Source organism: Pleurodeles waltl, chromosome 10 (genome assembly GCF_031143425.1).
Source record: "Pleurodeles waltl isolate 20211129_DDA chromosome 10, aPleWal1.hap1.20221129, whole genome shotgun sequence".
Classification (NCBI taxonomy): domain Eukaryota; kingdom Metazoa; phylum Chordata; class Amphibia; order Caudata; family Salamandridae; genus Pleurodeles; species Pleurodeles waltl.
In genome coordinates, this window is record NC_090449.1 from 856,865,591 (window position 1) to 856,887,228 (window position 21,638).

Below are 21,638 nucleotides of genomic sequence, written 5' to 3' on the forward strand. Positions count from 1 at the left end.
GGACCCTGCCTTGCACCACAAGTGATCTCCAAGAGCTTGTTGGCTTGCCACCTGTTGCTTGAGATTCAGAGATATCAAAGTCTCTACACCTGCTCCTTTGCCTGGTTCACTGGAAGTGGACTTAGATACTTGCACCATGGAAATCAATGCATCTCCTGTCTGTTTGTAGCAGAACCGGCGCATAGACTCAGCAGCGGGAAGCAGAATTTGCGCATTGCTCTCCGAACCAACGCATTGCCCTCAGTGCCCGACGCACCGGAACCGTGCTTCTCCGCCACAGCAGTCTAAGGAGATCGACCCATCCCCCAACGACATGGAGAAACCCAGTGCCTCGCACTTCAAAACTAATGCATCTCGGCTCCAGCGCTTGTCTTCAGAACTGATGCATGGCCATCACTGCATGGGACACATTGACACATCTCACCACGCATTTCACTGTTTCGACTAGGAAATCTACTTTGTTCCCTGAGGCCTGCGTGGGTCCTGTAGCTGGCCCACACTCCAATGCGGTTGGCCCAAACTTTGACTTTGCCACAGTGCAGCGTGACCTAATCTAACCCATAAAAGCGATATTTGATTATAAGCTCTATTTTGAATTTATGCTTTAAAAATTCATATCTCTACTTCTACACATTAGATATTAGTCATTCTGGTCTTATTTTATTTTTGAAATCATAATCTAATTTTCTAACCTTGTGTGGAGTCTTTCTGTGTTGTTTTCACCGTGTTACTGTGTGAGTTATTGCCCACATACTTTACACATTGCCTTCTAACTTAAGCCTGTCTGCTCTGTGCCAAGCTACCAGAGGGTGAGCACAGGATAATTTAGGTTGTGCTGTGACTTACTGTGACTAGGATTGTAGTCCCTACTTGGACAGTGAGCATACTTCTGCCAACTAGAGACTATGGGGGTCATTTCGACCTCGGCGGTCTTTTGACAAGACCGCTGAGGGACCGCCGTGCTGAAGACCGCCAGTGGTGGCGGTTTTCCGCTCGGCGTATTATGACTGCTAGCAGCCCTCTGTCCTTTTTCGGACGGAGAGCCGCCAGCAGCCATACTGGCGGGCGGCGGGGAAATGGAAGTTGCTCCACCTCCACCGCCACGTCAACAGAACACCGCCCACCGAATCACGTTCTGTGATTCGGCGTGGTGGTGTTCTGTTGACTGTGTGGTGGTGGCGGAGCAGCCCCCATGGATCCCGTCCCCTCCCGGAGGATCAACGGACCAGGTAAGTTGATCGTCCGTTAGGGGAGGGGGCTGGGGGGGTGTTGTGTGTTGTGTGCGTGCCTGGAGCTGTGCGTGTGTGTATGCATGCAGGGGTGTTGTGTGTTTGGAAATGAGTGCGTGTCTGTCTGGATGTATGTCTGTATGGATGTGTGCGTGTATGTCTGAATGTGGGTGTGTGCGTATGACTGTGTGTGTGGCTGTTGGCATGTATGTTGATGTGTGTGCGGGTATGTGTGTTGGTGGTGCCTGCGTGCGTGTCGGGTGTGAATGTGTAATGTAATGTTGGGGGTAGGGGTGGGGAGGGGGGTCCTGCCACCTTTGGGGTGGCAGGGGTGGTGGGGGGTTTAGGGGAAGGACTCGGGGTGGGGGTGGGGGTGGGGGAGACCCCTATCAGTGCCAGGGAAGGAATTCCCTGGCACTGATAGTGCTCACCGCCATGGATTTCATGGCGGTTCCAAACCCCATTAAATCCATGGCGGTCAGCCGGGTCATGATTCCGCTGGCGGTATAGTGAGGACCGCCGGGCTGGAGACCCAGGTCTCCAGCCCAGTGGTCGGATCGGAGAAGTGGCGGATGACCATGGCGGTAACCGCCAAGTTCATAATTCCAAACTTTTGACCGCCAGCCTGTTGGCAGTAAGACCGCCGCTTCTCCGCCGACCGCCCGGGTTGTAATGAGGGCCCAAGTTTCTAACACACTGAACTTCTTTCAAAGAGGTGGCAAGGTAAAAGAGGCTAGTCTGATGGACTCACCTTCAGACTCTCTTGTCAGTCTTCTCAGGCAAGTAAATACCTACTCAAAACCACCTTATTCTCTGGACAATTCGGGGCTATATTACTTTGTTTCCCCTAAACATGAGACCGTGCACAGGTTGCCTTATGCATTTTGCAGTGTTCTTTCACAGGTTTGTCACCCTCATTCCATTTGTCTTGTCCAGAAATCAGCCTTTGTCTCAGTAGCCTTTCTACAACAAACACGTAATATCCCTTTCCTCATAAGTAGGAACGACAGCAGACTCATTCGTCCCCTGGTTGCCTCAAATTAGGCCATCTTTCTAGCCCAAGTTCACTATGGGACCCTGCAGCCCTGGAAGATGAGACCATTTAAACAAGGCCCCTCCTGCACAAACCAAGACCCCTCCTTTGCTGAAGACTGGGAACCAGAAAAACTAAAAATATTGGCATTAGATCGAGCTGGTACAAAGATATTATACAAGTCAATAATTTGTATAAAAGAGATTGGTTAGCAGATGGTTCCGTTCTTCTTTCTCCTTTCAGATTCCTAATTCATACTGTATTTGTAGTCCTGGCTCAGGCCTTCATTCTGGTACAGAATTGTTTTCTGATTTCGCTGTCGTCATCATCCTTCTGAAGCAAGAAGCAAAGGCTGGTGTTGAAGGCTTGTTATCTGATAATACAGTAGCACCATAACTCATTTGCTGTTCAGGATTCAGTACATTAAAGATACATGCATATAATATACTTTTCCTTGTCTTTAATAAAACCAAAAGAAAATTCTGCTCTAGATAGGAAAAGCCCCATTGTTGTTTATGTGTACATGCAGCTGGAGATGGCTGTGGAGAGCCCAGGAATTCTGATTGCAATTTACAGGCACTTTTCAGAAAGAGTGCCAGATTTGTAAAGTAATGCCATCTCTCTTTCTCTGCCTTCCCACAAATAACAGAGACTCGCTCTTCTCTTTGTTGGAGCTCTCTATAATGGAATGCCATCAGAAAACCTTCTGACAATGGTGAATAGCTAGTAGACGTTTTGCATCAAAATTAGCTGAGACCATCATCAACCCATCAATCAGTTTATACTGGTGTCTGATCCATACCAGTAACCAGCTGTGTGGGTAGAGTGCAGCTGTCACCAGTTGCCAATGGGCAACTCAGGGTCAGAGATATAACATTAAAATGCACAAACTAGCTCAAAACAGTGGCACTATGGGGGTCATTCTGACCCCGGCGGTCATGGACCGCCGGGCCAGGGTTGGAGGGAGCACCGCCAACAGGCTGGCGGTGCTCCACAGGGTATTCTGACCGCGGCGGTTCAGCCGCGGCCAGAAAGGGAAAACCGGCGGTCTCCCGCCGGTTTTCCGCTGCCCTGGGAATCCCCCATGCGCCGCCATGGGGGATTCTGACACCCCATACCGCCATCCTGTTCCTGGCGGTTCGCCCGCCAGGAACAGGATGGCGGTATGGGGTGTCGTGGGGCCCCTGCAGTGCCCATGCCAATGGCATGGGCACTGCAGGGGCCCCCGTAAGAGGGCCCCACTTTGTATTTCAGTGTCTGCCTTGCAGACACTGAAATACGCGAGGGGTGCCACTGCACCCGTCGCACCTTCCCACTCCGCCGGCTCAATTCTGAGCCGGCGTCCACGTGGGAAGGATGATTTGCACTGGGCTGGCGGGCGGCCTTTTGGCGGTCGCCCGCCAGCCCAGTGCAAATCACAAAATACCCTCAGCGGTCTTTCGACCGCGGAGCGGTATTTTGGAGGGGGGAACTCTGGCGGGCAGCCTCCGCCGCCCGCCAGGGTGAGAATCACCCCCTATATATTTGTAGAAATGTGGTGCAACCTGCATCCCCCAGTGAAATCAATGGTCATGGTTTAAAGTTGCTGTCAGTGCACAGACCGGTTGTTAAACACTACCCATCAAAGTCTGATACTTCAAGCGCAGTCTGGCTAACTTAAAATGGCAATAAAAATGCATATGAATAGCAACGCCAAATGTACTACAATCAAAAGGCAGAAGTCATATTGAAAAGTGTCTAAGCTTGTTGTGTAATATCTTTGAATTATGTAATTCTTATATGAGAAATACAATTTTTAACCAAGAAGTGCTTCAGAGAGAAGAGAAATATGTGGAGGTGAAAGATGATCAATAAACCCACGGATTCATGTAGTTTAGCTAGACAGACTAGGAGTAGAGAAAAAGCTACAGAGATTGAGAAGGTAAGAGACGTTTTAAAAAATCTTCAATTAATGGCTAGATCTGCAGTTAATGAGGCTTTCACTTACTCTTCAATACTTAAACTGACAAAAGTATAAAACTCTATTCTTTCTGATGTTTTTGTAGTGCTTTAAAAGGAGCTTTTGGAAAACTGCTGAAAAATGGATACCGCCATTTTGACCATCAGCTAAGGAATGACCTTCTTGTGATAGCTACACTTATTGCTGAAAACCCTGGCACAGCGATGATTGTAAGTAACAGGCTTAATATGTTAAAGATATTGACATATCTAAAGAAATGTACATGTTGACCAATGATGATCCCAGCTCCGCATGTGCCTGCATCTAGTCTAGGCGTGGATACTTATTATTTGCTATACACAATGCAATCTATTTGCTAGATACTATCTGTTGAGACGTGCTGAACACAAAAGATAGGATTTCCGCCAAAATTGTGGCCGATGTGTAGATACATATTCAAGAGCCAATTACTAAATTAGAAGAAGGCATTTCCTCAGCAATGTTCTGCTAGAATCATTGCAGCATTCCACCTGTCAGCTTGACTAGATTTAATGATTGAAAATGATTGGAAATGTGTACTGAAGATGAAGAGGATGAAAATGCACCTACCATGTGACTCTGGGTCTCCAAGTCTTGTGCAGTTTGTTTATTTTTTTCCATGTTTTTTTGTGTTTTTCATGCTTAACAACAGCCAGAATGATTGTTGAAAGATCATGACTAGCTGCCTAAACGAGTGAGGTGACAGGCTTGTACTTTTTACATGTTACCTTTCTCCTCTCCATCGCATTGGTGGCAAGTGTGAAGGATTGATAGCAGAAGACCAAAAAAAAAGTACTACACTGCATCTCCTGGTATGTTGTATCTTGGCAACTCAAGTAGCTTGAGAGAATATTGACACCTGTAAAAGAACAGTCTCATCATTCTGTAAACTTAAATTGTAGTGTAAGCAGGTGGGGGATGGGGACGTCAGACGAGAGCAGCATTGTAATTCGAAAAACTAAGAGTCCATTGTAGCTGATCTTCTGTTCCTTATTAAATTCAAGGGTTGTCCATTTTGAGAGTTCTGACCATCTGTTTTTTATGAAGTTAATGTATTTTCCCAAATTTTCCAAATTCCGAACTGAAGAGGGCTTTTATGTTAGAAATGTTGAGAGAGTGCAAGACATTGTGTTTACAACCAGGAAAGCTGTAAAACTGATTTCGATTTTGACAGATTTAAATTGGCATTATTGTTTACACACACTTCGTCTTGGATAATTTTTGGCAAATTTTGCATTTGTGGGTTAAGAAAAGTACTCACAGAGGGGCATTATGGCACATTATAGCAATCAAGAAACAGCTTGGGTAAGATTTGAAGCTATGAATTGAATCAACCTTATAAAGTAACATGCATGTTACCCATTAAAATGTAATTGTTATATGATTATTTTAATATAAACATTTCAGCTATGTAAAATGTGAAATTTATATTTTAGGAAAGTGGATTTGCTAAGGAGCTGATTCTGTATGCCACATTTTCTGAAGGTAAGACTCTTGAACGTTAAATCTCGTAAACTAAGAACCAGTGATGTTACTAAGGTCCCCAAGGCCCCCCTGTGCGGGAGCCCCTCGCTGTGCTGAGCTCCAAGGGGCCCCCTGAGCTCATTACCCTGGCCAGAGAGCTCCTGAGTGAGTTCGGAGGGTGCCCCTGTATGTACTTTGCTGGGGGGCCGCCTCAAGGTTCGTTATGCCAAAGCTTAGAACATGCATAGTGAGAAGTGTTGTTGGTGATCTTTGCTGAAAACTAGTTACTGGAAAGCTGTTTTCTTACCTGTGTATCTAAATTGGAAAAGTCTAGAGGAAACCTTACAGGTTATTCCCAAATACACTTGCTTCTAGTTACTAACAGAGTTATTAAGCATACCACAAGAGTGGAGATATTGTTTAGTGGTAGGAGAAGGAGAAAATGAATTTTTTATGTCGTTCAAATTTGGGAGGGACAATGATTTGTAAGTCCTCCCAAACTTGCAAAGAAGCTGATTTTTAATTTTAAAAAAAATACCAGTTTTTTGTGTTTTACTGAAGGAAAATCGGTTTATGTATTTGGAGCTAGGAGCCGACCAAGATGGCTGCTTTCAGCTGACGCTGTGCGCAGGTGCTGGCTCCCCTACCTTGCACCAGTGAACAGAGTGCCCCTTTGTGCCCGACGTTTGGTGTGTGGGAGCACAATTGTATGCTGCATTGAGCTGGGTCGCCAGTGTCTATCCCGGGAACTGTAACAGCACTGTAGCAACTCATGACGCAGGAGGGAGAGGAGAGAGGTGCCTGAGGCAGAGAGCGCGCGGCACCTGCTAAGGAGCCATGATCCAGAGCAGCAAAGAATCGACCATGCATTGCCAATACCCACAGGAACCAGGCACTAAATTTGTCTTGTTGCTTTGTTCTGATTACCCTCCCCCAACACCATCAGATAAATAGACATGAGGGCAACTATAACCACAGAACGCTTCCCCTGGTTACTATAATGCTTAATGCTACAAACTTTGTGCAAAAAATGTGTAAAAATCTAAAAGACATATAAAACGACACAGAAATAAACAAAAATATAATATCCAATAACGTATAACTACATGCATTTCATAACATAAAGTAACACGCCAAACACAATATGGACAAAAGGACAAATATATACAATTTTATTGAATTGAATACAATGAAATATACATTTAAATGCCAGGCTCTTTCAATCACACGGCAATTGGTGTTGAATACATATTTTCCTTTGTTATTTTAAAACCCAAAGTTGCCAAAAAATGAGCCTTAATGCTCGTCGTGATGTTTCAATGGAGTAGAATTCTTGAAAGCATCCTCATCAGGACATGAAAATGTTTTATAACATAAGTATATAATTCAACATATGACGACAAGGCTGGCCAATAATATTGCCTAAAAACAAACATAAAGCAAGACATTATATAACATAGACATAAATACATTAATTGCACATTTTTTGCACAAATAGCAATACAGTGCAATAAAAACATAAAAGCCAAAATAGCCTCTAATAAAGAGCCCAGTGAACTTCAAGGGCCTTAAATAATAAAATGCTATAACGTGCACAAAATCATCCAAGAACAAATTAAAGGGAGAGGGGTCATAAATCACCATAACATTCCATATGACAAAAAAGTATTTTAACTTCATACTTGAACGCATATGGGCTATGGGCAATACTCCTGTTCCAGCTATAAAAACACTTCTAACACCAGATTTGCACATATGTACTAACTGCAGTTAAAATGTTTGTCATTACCTTCTCTAAATAAACACGGAAGCACCCCAATATACCCACTATAAGACTGCTAAAAGTGATTATCAGTTTAGGGCATCAGCTATTCAAAAAAAACAACCAGAATGTAACTATATGCATCTTCTGAAAGCACCCCTTGTGGTAATGATAGTTCATTAGGGAGGAGGAAAATCCTTCCATACCTTATTTAAAGATTATGTCACCCAAAAAGCAGGTCTTTCAAAAAGCGTGCGGCACAGGGAGAAGCCACCTTCTTTTAGTAAAGGCCAATGCCTATAAAAACATACATAAAAATGTAAATAAATGCGCCCTAAAAAACAGAGGTTAATCCCCCAACACCTCAAGCTATCATAGCCACTTATGTTATGCCTTAACTCAGAAGGTCAAAGTATGTGGCCCGCGGAATGGGCATTAGCTGAGGAAGAGCATATAAGGAAAAGCAGGAGGGATGAACGAATGACGGGTGATGTGGAGGCTTGGAGGACCGTGTGCAAATCATTTCGCAATCTATGAATGGAAGAGGATTCTTCTGAGAGTGATAACGACTCTGAATGGTTGGGAGGTGGGACATGTTAAAGAGGGACTAGAATGAGTGGCCCTGACGTCAGGGGAATGAGCTGGATAAAAATGTAGTGTTGAACTTGCTCTCTGATATGGGTAGTTCATGGAATATGTTTCTAAAAGATGCTGTGTTGTTAATAGGACTATAGCCATGCTAAACGGAGCAATATGTATGCCACTGTAACTGCTGTTGGTTGTGTTACTTTTGAAAATAAAAAAAAAGTAACAAGCATTTGCAATGCACTAGGGTCTCGCATTTATCGGAGTTACAGCTATTCACAGTTATAAACTCCCAACCGGATTTTTCTTGCATTAAAAGAAAAAAACAGCATGATCGCGCTGCTACAGTTCACACCTATCAGCAAAAGTGCAATTATGCACGTAACCGGCAAAAGTGCAATTAACTGTGTAACAAGGTCGATTTTATGCAAAGTGCTCGACTTCTGCCCAGCAAGAACGCCCTGCGAAAATAGAGAAAAAGTAGTCCACAAACCTGATGGAAAACAGCGAGCCTCCCATGTTTTCTGTACTTGGTCGCTGCGCTCGAGGAGGGCTAACCACCGGAAAAGGCATGACGTATGCGTGCCTTCCACTAATCAAAGGAAGCGGATTCTAACAGGCAAGCCAACTTGCCAATGAAAGACACTGACGTGACATTGACGGGGCACCGAGCCCTTTCCTAATACCTAAAGCGCCTCGCTAGCGATACGCATGCGTGAGCGCATGCGACGCAGGCTAGACCCTAAAAAAAAAAAGTATGTAGACCGCACAATAACAGATTTTGCAAGCAGCGCTCCCGAGCCTTCTTTTATAAAGGAAAGAGACTAGGGAACAGAACTGCTACATCGCCCTTAGGGAGGCAGGATGCAGTCCAATGCGTGCCCATATCTTGTATTATGTTGACTATTTTGTAACGTTTTCATAGCGCTGACACAAAGTATGCTCGTCGAAGCTCTAAAATCTTCTCGTAGCAGTTTGTTGCTCAGTGTATGTAAAAAACAAAATAACTGCAGTTTAGTAAACAGTGTACATAATAGCTCAAAATCGCAGTTAGCATATTACTCAATTATCCATGAATCTTTTATATTGATTTTCTCCGTGACCAATGATAGGTTATAAAGATTGCAGAGGCAATGTGGGTCTTTGGGGGTGCACCCATACCGTTAATGTAGAGCTGTTTACTGGCTAAAGAACAGATATGCGGGGGACTTATCAGGGCTTTTCTGTCTTGAGAGCTGCCTTTAATACATTGGGCTACAGACTGTCTTATTTCAGGAGGTGTTTTTCTGCTGATATGGTGTATAATATACTTTGCCTATTTTGCTTTCTTGAAGTTGAGCTTTTGTGGACTTAAATTATGTTTTCAGAGCCTTGAAAAAGTTGTCAAAGGATGAAACACGTGTTGGCTTCCTGTTCTGTGTGGATTAAACAACTTAATTTCCTTAATGGACTATGACTACTAATTTGGCAAATCATGTCTCAAAAAACTATTTAAAATACCTGTCTCTGCTCTAGGATTGCATGTATATCTATGTGGGTGTGGGGGTTTCTCTCACAATGCTTCTTACACTACTTGGGTAGCATGGGGTCTCCTACCTGTTGAGCAGACAAAGAATACTTACCTGCATTATTTTATTTTTTTACAAAGAGTAAGTGCGTATTGGCTCTACCACAGCTACCTTCTCTTCTTTTTGGACAATTGAAGGATAATCGGGGCTTCGTAGCGGAGCTCCGATAAAGTTTGCCCACCATCTTAGCTCTCTAACGCAGTTAGCCTATCACTCAATAAGAGACTAGTCAATGTACCTGTTAAAGGATGCTGAGCAGCACAGAAAGATGATTACAAGGCTACTTGGATGAATGGCATTGATTGTATTGATGTTTATTGACTGATATTAGGGTATTAAGAGTCTTTTGTAATTCTAATTACATTTTAAAGGATTTTATGATGTTAAATTAGGTAAAGGAAGCTAAAACACATATAGAAGCCTTACAGATAAAGCTTCACAGTTCTAAAAGAAAATATGGTTGAATCCTCGAATAACTGTTAAATTGACAATCCTTGTCCACCATTTAAGACCATTGATAGAAATGATTCTCCAAATTAGCGTATCAAAGCAAAAGCACACAAAGCATATAAAAAAGGATGGCCCTTCCTATGTCGACTCGTCACTGCTGCACATTGTGAAATTTGTGCGCTATGAAAATCCTCCGTACAGCATGAAATGCGATTAATAGCCCTTAAAACAACCCTGGCTTTGCGGGGGGAGGGGTGAGGTACTGATTATCTTTGCTCACCTGAGTCAGCCAAGGCACCTGCCATGAGCTCAAACGTGTACCTGAAAAAGGGAGAAGATAGTTAAGGGATGTAATTCATGAAAAAGAGGCCAAAAGGAAAGACCACAAAAGTAGAAGAGGGGAGGAAAATGTGTTCCATTTGTAAACTACGTTCTTGTCTTTCAAGTACAAAACACACATGCATTCTTCACAATTATATGTGCTTATTTCACAGTAAAAAGCAACTAAAACTTCGAGTGCTGTAAGGTACTGAGGTAGGGAGTCTGTTTCTGTCTTGTGAATCAGTCAAGTAAGTGAGGCAGACACATGCGGATTGCTCACAGAAAGCCTCCTTTGAAATCCGAGCCGAGGAGACGGCCTGTTTGTTGATTCAAACTCATGTGAATGGTGGCTTTCTGAGAAGGCAGACCTGTGCTCATCCGATTCCTGTAAACCGAGGGCTGATCAGCGTGAAGTATTTCATACGCTGCCGCAAATGTGGTTTCAGGAAGAAAATACATACCTTCAAAAAGAACTACATCCCACACGATTTAGTATTAGCAATAGCTTTTATGTCTGGTTTATTATACTATGTATGTTTGCTCTAACACGGCAGAGAAAATTATGTATTCCTTCAATACAACGTTGAAGCGTTTCAGGTACACGTCATGCTGTGAATTTCTTGGACTTCCATGCCTATTGCTAACAATTTTTATGAATCTCAGTCTTCAGTCTGCTCAGATGTTTGGGGAAAACTATAATACTCAAGATTTGTTACTTTTTAAAAGATATTCGTGAATCAGCGCCTGCATACACGTTTCATTGTATCCCATTTGATCCAGTTTTGGCATGTGATGGAACAAACTGTGTTTTGGATTGTGACAGACCCCGCTTCAGCTGTATGTCAGAGCTCATATAATGAGTAAAAAAAGTGCAGAGTAGCTTTGGGTTACCTCCTTCAGCCATTGGTCGATGTAACACCCCCTTCAGACATTGTTGGGTGAAAAGATCTGCCCGCAGCAGTAGTTTCTCTTTACTGTAATGCTATTGGGTGTAGTAATACGCCTGAATAATGTTTCCATTGTATTCGTAAACTGGAAGTGTCGATGCAGTGCAATAAATGTGTACATCTTTTGGCCTACTTCTATTCTTTGCCTACCTCCACCGTTCTTCCACTCCTGTCCATGCTCCTGTTGATAGCAATAGCCTACTCCTTATGATGTTAACCGCTATGTGTATGCTATGTGATGGAATAGAGCTGCAGAGAAATTTTGTTTTGTAAACCCACCAGGAATGTATGTGTCGTAATGCATTCAGCTATGTTTAATGTTCATTGCGTGCAGGCCAGTAAAATCGCAACTAAATACAAATGATTTTTTTCGGTCTGGGCTAGAGACAGTTTTAGCTGTGTCACCAGACTCGTGTTTTATCAAAAATTCATAAATAAAAACACATATGTAGATGAATACACGGAGGGTCTTTAGATCAGTGGTCTTTGGTCTTCATCCATTGGTCTGCTCAGATGTAATTCACATCAATTTTGCTTCTGCCCAATACTGTGCACAGGATGGGGTGGTTCAGCCCACTCTAGCCATTGTCATTGGCTCGGTTCACTGTGAGGGACAGCATTTTGCCTGTGTGCTTGTGCATATCTGCATTCAAAGTTGTGCAGTTCCCTGTTAGGGGTCTTGAGCTAGTGTCTCCTCTCATTACAGATATGGTTGTGAAGCAAATATCTTTGCCAATGTATTTTTTAAGTGAGACCTAGCAACTCCCTCACACTTCTTCCAGTACACTTCTGATCTCAGGCACTTTTTCCTTATCCCCCAGAAAGCAGGCGTGGGCTGTCTGTTCACATAGAAGGGATTATTCTGAAGCAAAGTTCGCTTAGAAACTCAGAGAAACGTTTTTGATCTGGTGGCATGTACTCTAAGAATGCAAAGTCTTGCTCCCTAAAAGCCACAGCCTCGCGAATAATGTAAGCAAACTTTTAAGTATATATATAGCAAACACAGCTTTAATTGATGAATAATTTCCAGGATCTCTTTTACGAAGCATCTGTTATAGCGTATTGCCCATTTCTTTTAACATGAACCCGTTATCATTGCATGTTCCAATCCCAGCAGCAGACTGCTTGCAGTTCTCACTTTAGCCTCTTCGGTGCCCGACTTTCACAGTACCCACCAATATTCTACCCTTCTTTCTCTTTCCCACCTACTGTCAGCTGGGACTGCAATTTGGTTTGTCAACACTTAGATAAAATACACAGCTTTCTGTGGTTAAAGGCCACTCTAATGGTTTTGCCAACGCTTGTTTTTTTTTTTTTGTTTTTTTTTTATGAGAGAGTAAGAGGTGGTTCCTACAGTCCAACAGATCTCTTTCTGGCACAAAATACCACCACTTTTGTTGGCATCACAGACGCCACTTACTGAACCCCGATTTATTAAATTTAATTGATTTTGCTGTTTGTGGGTCAAAGGTAGGTGTGTGCTTCAATTTACACTAGGGCCAGACATCAACGTAAATTTGAAATACATGTCACAAAAACTGTCTGTGAGGTTCACCAAGAACAGGCGGGCTTTTAGGAATGAGTGAATGGTCAATCCACAAAAGAATTCATGCTTACATACAATAGTGCTCCTGAAGTGCTATTTAACAAAATCTTACATGCTTTTGTGAATTGCCCCCAAAACATCAAAAATGCTATTATTCGTAGAATATTGAATACACTTGGTACAAACAGAAAAGATGGTGGCCTCTTTACACTTGTATTTAGTAGGTAGTACCACCTCATGTATTCATAAATGCCTTAATGAACTGTCTGCCTAATGGCTGAGACAGAGAACATGTATCCAATTTGTGTACAGCCGATGAACGTTTACAATATTCCAAAGTGAATTAACTGAACTTCAAGTAATTCGGGCAAAATACTGACAGCTTGATTAAAACCTCATGCACTGTCCCGTGCAAGGGGTACCTGAGCATTGTAGCTGTGTTTTTTGAGATTTGGTTTGTTTTGAGCTCAGCTCACTGTTACAGTGAATGTGTAAATAAAATGCAAAGAATTTCAGTAACAAATATTGGCAAAACCAATGTCTTGCTTACGCAAGATCTATTGACTTTGTCAATGTATTTTAGCCATGTTGTACAGCAGTATGGCTGAAGGTTAGAAAAACAATTAAAGGTACTATGACATGGGCAGCCGTGATCGCATCATAGCAGCTTTTTTTCTGGCGGAGAGGGCAGGGGCAAGCACAACTAGCAAGGGGACATGCAACAATGCCAGGTTTGGGAGTAACAGGGGCATGAAGCAGTAACAGGAGAGGGGTGGAATGGACAGGAGCAAGCAGCTATAATGCGGGAGAGGGGTGGGAGTGATGGGGCAAGCAATAATAGCACAGTAGGGGTGTCAGAGGAATGGGGCAAGCAAAACAAAGCGTTTGAGGGGAGTGTGAGGGATATGGACAAGCAATAATAACTCTGGAGGGGCAGAGCAAGCAGCTACAATGTGAGTGAGACCGGTCAAGCAAGCAAGCAACAACGCACGGGGTGGAAGTGGCAGGGCAAGAAAGCAACAACGCGGGAGGGGGCCAGAAGGGAAGGGCCAAGCAAGCAACAATTTGGGAGGGATAAAGGGAGCAAACAATGCTGAATAGGGTGGTTTGTAATGTATCATGTAAGCAGGAACATGGGTGGGAACGGGTGGGACAGGGGAAGAACAACGTGGGAAGGGGCAAGCAACCGGACAGGAGGGAGCAGGCAACAATGTAGAGCAGTTTAGGGGAGGAGACGACGTGCAAACACTTGCACTTTTATGCAGTACTGCAACTAAAAGAAATAATTTAGCTCCGAAAGAGCGAGCAGTGGAAGCACACTGGGCAAGGAAGCAGTACTTGGGCCATGCTCAAGAGGAGGGACAAACACACAAAGAGGAAGTGAAGCTGGTAATCACTGACCAAAGGGAAGCAAGGAAACGGGAGTGATGATAAAGCCAACCAGTGGTGTAAGTAAACAAAATGTTTTGCAAGCAACCGTGCATGCGCTGTCTCAGGTGAGCCTAAAAAATATGCACGTTTTACAATTCAGAGGGATCACCAGTTGTAATACCAGTGACCTGCATAACATTAGGGGGCATTATACAAGATCTAGGTTATGGAATGTGGCAAGAGTGCAATAATTGGTCATCCTTTGTCTTTTATTATGCATGCTTCCCCATAATGTTGGCCACTAAAAGGAACTGACTCCCAGAAAGTATGGTATGAATAGACATGCAGCTGGGCTCCTCTGGTACAATGAAATTCATTTGTCTCCCACCCATGGACTTGTGTTCTAGCTATCGGCTATCAGTGGGGATTCTAACTCTTGATGGTCTGGAGTTTGCAATTTAGTTTTTGTCTTGTTAACAAAGTATGCCGAGAGCTATTTAAATTATTCCAACCTGCGGTTGTGGCTTTTTTTCTCTAATAAAAGATTTATCACACTTGCCATATACTGCATCAAACGTTGCACAATTTGCAAATTTCACAAAAATAATTGATTCTAGCTGAAACAGAACAAAGGTTGCTAAAAAAAAACATATGTGCCTCAGGGTAGCGATGCACCTTTTGTAAAGTGTAACTGTTCTCCTTTCACATGCAGATCGCTGTATTCAATTGTTACACTTATGAGGCAAAATGTTTGCTCGAACAGTGTTAAATGTGTGTTTCAATGTCAAAATAGGAAAACGATACTGTCACAGAATGTATTGCATTATGCAGCACAATCAATTTGCTCATTTGTGCTGTATACTTTAGTGAGTCCTGTCGCATAATTTGGGTCTCCATTACCTCCCTGTCTTGAACTCTTTAAGCCCGATTCACAAAGAGCCCCCACAGTGGCAGCGGAATCTCCGCGCTCCTGGCTGGATCTCCGCAATGAGAATGAGTGTGGAGCCTGTTTGTGAATCGTGTCCTTCGAGTTTTAAACCTCGCCCCAGATACAACGTACAAGCAACAGTCTTTGCAGAAGACAATCAAGTCCGCCATGAACCTAGACGTCTGCGTAAAGGTCGCTTGTTAAGAGGGATTTACTTACTCAGAGGTTTTAAATTGAAGGATTCCCTCAGTTAAAATCAGTGAATCTGCACAACAATGAAACTGAGTTTATATTACATTTGCACTGGAATGACTCTGCTCTCATTTTTTACAGTTAAAAGCCACAACCCTTTAGTTCGAGCAATAAAACTCTCCTACACCAATGAGGACTTTGAGATGAAAAAACTGTTGTTCAACATGCTTGTGATCCTATCTAGGGATCTGCCTTGTGTGCAGGTACAGTAAAACGCATTTTACCATGTTTACTTTATATTACGTAGTTTCAATGGTGTTCTAGGAACTATGTGAACTTAAATACATCAACCAGTTTTTAAAGTCACTAGTGTAAATCTCGGTTCACCGGTGTTTTCACCCTTGTGTCTAACACTGCGATGTGTAAATTGTGGGTGCAGAAATAATAAAGTGAACACCTAAACATTGTGTGGGCAATTGTGCATGCTGGAAAAACCCGTAAAGCTATTCCTGTTAAAGGTAGGAGTAGGTGCCTTTCAAGTTAGAAACCGTAGTGTTCAACTTTATATGTCATGGTTTGTAGGAAAGGGATTTCCTCAGATAGAAAATGTTTTTCCTGTAGAGAGAAAACAAACAAATGCCTATGTGCATTATCGCTTGATTTTCTTCACGCAGACTTTCCACCTGGTGTAATATTCATAAGAATAAATCTAGTGATGTAATGCTGGAAAACTGATAGTCGTAGAATTCTACAAATTATTCTGGTATACCTTGCATATCCCCAAATCCACTTTCAAATGAAAGGGGAAAAAATTCCAGCTTTTGCAAGCATGGCTTGTACATTTCATGCACAATCTAAGTTTTTTTCATCTCAATTTTACATGGGTTTTAATTCCCTTGTATGAGGATGTTTGTTGAGCTGCATAGTGGGAATGGCAGGTGTTCCAAATATATCAAAGAGGAGATAGTGAACTCTCAGCATAAGGATTTTTGTTATGGCAAAACGCAATTGTTGCAAAGAAAGGGTTCGAGATGATAACTAAGGCTTTGTCAGTATTTTTCGAGAACGACCGTGGACCTTTGTACTAATTACACCACATATAGTAATGTATATAGTTAAAGATTAGGCAAACTATGTCCACAAAATCATATTTATGTGATTAATAAGTGTCATGTATATAAATGAGTATGGCTATAGAGGTCAAAGTACATATATAAAATGGTTGATGAGTAAAATTAACCCTGCGGAACTCCATAGGCTGTCCGTATATATATATATATATATATATATATATATATATATATATATATATATATATATATATATGAGAAATTGAGTTGTTGGATACTGTTTGAGTCCTGCATGCATAGTTTACCCATTGCCTGTAAGTTAAGCTTAACTGCTTTTGTGCCAAGTTACTAGAGGGTTAAAGACAGGTTAATGTAGTCACTTTGTGTGGTTCACCCTGGCAGCCTTCGTGGCTATTGCTTGAGTAGGGTCTCACTCTCCCACCAACAACCTAATTTCTCACATGTTTGTTCAGTGGTGGGATTCAGTACTTGTACTTGTGCAGTGTCATACAGGGATTTGTGTAACAGAAATATCCTGTATAAATAATTGGACACCAGTGTTGACCGTTTTTTACATTCTTTTCTATTGGCGGTTTTCTAAATGTAAGCACTCTCACCTTCCTTTTTGTGACATGGAGATGGATCTAATCAACTTTGACACCCTCAACAAGGCTGAGCTGCAGATCTCCAGGTAGCCCTCAGAGTCTTTAAGGAGGTATAGAGGTGAAAAGTCACCCCTGAGGAGGATAACCCAGAGGAGGAGGGGACAAACTTAAGTGATGAGGAGATTGAGGAATCAGACCTGGGTCCTGAACTGCAAGGAGGGCCCAACTCCAATCCAGCAAAACCCCAGGATGGGGCATGGAGAAGTGTGTCTGCACTGGGCCTGTCATCAGAAGAACTGGAGGACAGGAAGGCGAAGAGGGAGCTCAAACATCATCTGGCCAAGATGAAGCTGAAAGCAGAGGAAGTGAGGGCTGAGGAGGAAAGAGTCTTGGCCCGAGAGAAAGGTGAAGCAGAAAGAGCCTTGGCTGAGAAGAAACTTTTGCTGTCACATGAAATAATCTGAATGAGCGGGAGCTGAAAGCCAAGCAGACCCTAGAATCCAGTAAAATTGGTGGCAGCATACCTGCAGTGTCCACTGGAAAGGTGAGCGTCCACATACCACAAGAAGCGGTGCCCAATTATGTGGTAGGAGATGATATAGACAAAGGGTTTTCTGCAGATGTGGTAGCTCTTAGGGTACACAAGGTTCCAGAGGAGTACTGTGTGTGTGTGGGGGGGAGGGGTAGCTTAAGGAAGTACATGCTCACACATGAGGTAGATGATAAGACAAAGTATGCCCTCATGAGAGCCATACTTGTTGCCAAATTTAGGTTGACCCATGAGAAATATCAGAGGTTCAAGACAGTCACAAACTCCCACCACCAGTCTTGACTAGATTTCTTAGATCGAAGAGCTGGGAGAGGGGCAGCAGAGTTGATGATTATGTTGGGCTGCACAACTTGATTTTGAGGGAGTACATCCTCAATACTTGTTTTATAGAGCTGTTCTAGCACCTAGTGCACAGGCTTACTCACCCCAGGAAGCTTGCTCAGGATGAGGACCTCTGGTTCAGCATCATAATGTCCAAAACGCATCAGAGAGGAATCCCAAAAGGGTGGTCAAGATCTCACCAGAAGATGAAAGGGGAGATAAAAACAAGAACACGTTCTCACAAGGCCCCCAAAGTAGTTCATAAAGGAAAGGTTCCCATTCACAATCTGGCAGCCAGAAAAAAGATTTCGTTGATTAGAACACAGGTAAGTTTGTCTCCAGGTGCTATGAATGCTACTAGTATGGGCACACCAAGGATGATGCCAAGTGTCTTAAGAGGGCGCAGTCTCCCAGTGGTGGGAAGACCTTGGGAGATGGCTCCAGTTAGTGGGGTGGAGACAGCTGAGGTTACCCTAGTGTCTCTGGGTGACAAGGAGATCATATCCAAAGCCCACATGCCTTCCAATACTTCCAAATATAGGTAGTGGGTCACTATCAGTGGGCAGTGGGGGAAGGCACTGTGGGACACAAGAGCCAGTATAACTACTGTCAAGTATCACCTTGTGTGTTCAGAGCAGGTGATACCCAATGCATTCCACCAGGTTGTAGTACCAGGCAACCGGGGGAACCTCTACCCTGTGGCTTTGATTCTCTTTGAGTAAAGGGTGGAGGGGTTTCAGATCTTGTGAAATTTGCTGTGAGCCATGCCTGTGGACGGTTTTGTAGGGAATGATCTGGCACATACTGCTGTAAAAGGAAGTGGAGCTCAGTTCCCGCCTGGAAATGTTGGTTTTGCCTAAGTTGGTCTGTGTGACCACCAGTTCCATGTCTGCCCGATGCAGGAGTCAATAAGATATGGAGCCTAGAAAAATGGCCGAGACAGCTGCCAAGAAAGGGAAGAGTGGGGGCGTGGGAAACCAGGTCCTGAAACTCCCATAGTACAGGTGAATAGGGTACCAGAGGAAGCCACCCCAGAGCCTACCGGGGAGGACATTGCCTCCCTTGGTGACCTGCCTGAGCTTGATAGATGACAATCAGAGAGTGGGCCGACCAGGGAGGAGTTCTGTAAGGCACAGAAGGAGTGCTCAACCCCTGAAGGCATGAGGCGTCAGGCTGAAGCCCAGGTAGCTGGTGATACCTTTGGAGATCAGCTCATATGCTAGGAGAACGACCTCGCGTACAGTGAGCCTAAGGCACCTGTGCATGGGGCAAAATTTGTGTTGGTAGTCTCCCAATGTACAGGGCCATCCTACTGGGGCTGGCTCATGATAGTCCCCTGGCATGGCATCTGGGGAAGGGCAAGACCCTTGCCAGGCTTGTCTCCCACAGATATCCTCATACACATTTGGCAGGGCTTGTCGCACCTGCAGGGCCAATGGAAAAACAGAAAAAAAAATTGACATTGTTGGTTCCGTGGACCCAAACCTGTCTTAGGCAGCAGGTCTATCCCGGGTTTGATGGACCATTTCACTAGATACTCAGAGGCCATACTTCTGAGGACTGTGACTTCACCTGAAGTGGTTAGGGCCCAGATGTTACTTTTTACCCAAGTGGGGTGCCTCAAAGAGGTGGCGTCTGACAGGGGCAGCAACTTCATGTCTGCCTACATGTAGTGCATGTGGAAGGAGTGTGGGGTTACTTACAAGTTCTCCACAGCCTGCTATCCACATACCTGTGGGATCCTTGAAAAGGTTCAACAAGTCCCTTAAAGGCATGAGTATGGGCCTGCCTGAGCCCCTTATCATGCTTGCTTTTTTCCTACAGGGAGGTACCACAGAAGGGAGTTCGGTTTAGAACTTCTATATGGTCACCTTGTTAGGGGGCCTCCCAGTCTGGTAAAGGAGGGGTGAGAGCAAGCTCCCAAGAAGCCCTGGCTAGATGTTGTTAAGCTATGCTAGCCCTTCTGAACCAGATGGCCTAGTTCTGGAAGAAAGCTTCTGAAACTTGGAGGCCAGCCAGGAAGTCATGAAGCAATGGTATGACCAGAAAGTTGCTATGGTGGAGTTTCAACCTGGTCAGAAGTGTGGGTGATGGAGTTGGCGAAGCCCAGGGCCCTCCAAGACTGTTGTTCTAGACCCAAGAGGTGGTTTAGAGGAAGGGGGAGACCACCTACCTGGTGGACCTCAAGACCCTCCAGAAACCCCTCAAAGGTACTCCATCTCAGTCAGCTCAAACTCCACTATGTAAGAACTGATGTCACCATGCTGCTGTTGTCAGATGAGGAGGAGAGGAAACCTCTCCCTGATTCATGTAATCTAAAGAAAAAGATGGGTCAGTGATGGGTGTCAACCTGTCCCCTGCCCTGATGCCAGAAAGGCAGAGGGACTGTTGACAGTTGCTGGGACAGTTTGCCTCACTATTGTCCCTCACCCCTGTGTTCACACATATGTGTACCCATGATGTTGATACAAGGGACAGTCTGCTTGTCAAAATAAAATATACAGGCTGTCTGGCAAAGTTAGGGCTAGCATCATGGAGGAAGTCTCTAAAATGCTGGCATTGGGAGTGATTGAGCACTCCAGTAGTCCCTGGACCAGCCCAGTGGGGTTGATACTCAAAGCTGCCCCGCAGGGCACTACCCCATAACTCATGTTCTACCTGGACTACAGGGGGCTCAACTCACTCACCAAGACTGATGTTCACCGCCACCCCTGAACTGATGAGATCATTGACAGATTAGGGGCTGTCAAGTTCTTGAATATCTTTGACTTCACTTCGGGGTACTGGTTAGATTGTCCTACCTGATAGGACTAAAGAGAGGTCAGACTTTTCCACACCAGTGTCAATTTAAGGTAATGTGCTTTGGTCTGAAATATGCCCTTCCTACCTTTCACAGGCTGGTGAACCACATCTTTGCTGGGATGTAGGTTTTCAGTGCTGCTTTCCTGAGTGACATAGCTGTTTTCAGTAGCAGCTAGGAGGACCACCTCTTTCACCTGCAGGAAGTATCAGTCTCTTCAACAGAGAGCCTGAATATGAAGGCCAGTAAGTGCCAAATAGGGCAGGGTTCTGTGGTGTACTTGGGACACCTAGAGGACTTGGGTAATGTGTAGCCCCTCCAGCCAAAATAGAGACCGTCTTGGCCTGGGAGCCCACTAAAATTCAGACAGACGTGAGGGTCTTCCCAGACCTCGCTGGTTACTACAGGAGGTTTATCAAGAGATATGGCACTATTGTTACCTCCTCGACTGAGCTGATTTCCAAGAAACAGCCCAGGAAGGTGATCTGGATGGCGGCCTGTCGAAAGCCTTTGACTCCGTCAAACAGGCCATGTGCACAGTCCCTGTGCTCAAGGCCCCTGACTTTTTACAAGAGTTCATTGTACAGATGCCTCTGAGAATGGTATAGGGGCAATCGTATCACAGCTAAATAGGGAGGGCCTAGACCAACCTGTAGCTTTCATCTCTAGGGGCTACTTTCCAGCAAACAGGTGGAGTGCTGTCGAGAGGATAGTCTTTGCTGTGGTTTGGGTACTGAAGAAGCTGAGACCATACCTGTTTGGGACCCACTTCTGGGTTCCAACAGATTACAGGCCCCTCAAATGGCTCATGCAAATGAGGGGTGAGAATCGAAAACTGTTGAGTTGGTCCATCTCCCTACAGGGGATGGCAGTCATGGTGGAACAATGTCCTGGGTCAGATGACTCCCATGCTAATGG

General features: G+C 44.1%; 1 protein-coding gene across 2 annotated transcripts in view; it reads left to right on the forward strand.

Moving 5' to 3' along the window:
• CFAP69 (cilia and flagella associated protein 69) overlaps positions 1-21,638 on the forward strand; it is a 340,683-nt gene that overhangs the window by 135,845 nt on the left and 183,200 nt on the right. For both annotated transcript variants that reach the window (XM_069211560.1, XM_069211561.1), the window contains 3 exons: positions 4,308-4,431; positions 5,677-5,725; positions 15,516-15,637. In XM_069211560.1, the coding sequence (XP_069067661.1) occupies positions 4,308-4,431; positions 5,677-5,725; positions 15,516-15,637 (295 nt within the window). The remainder of the gene's footprint in view (positions 1-4,307; positions 4,432-5,676; positions 5,726-15,515; positions 15,638-21,638) is intronic.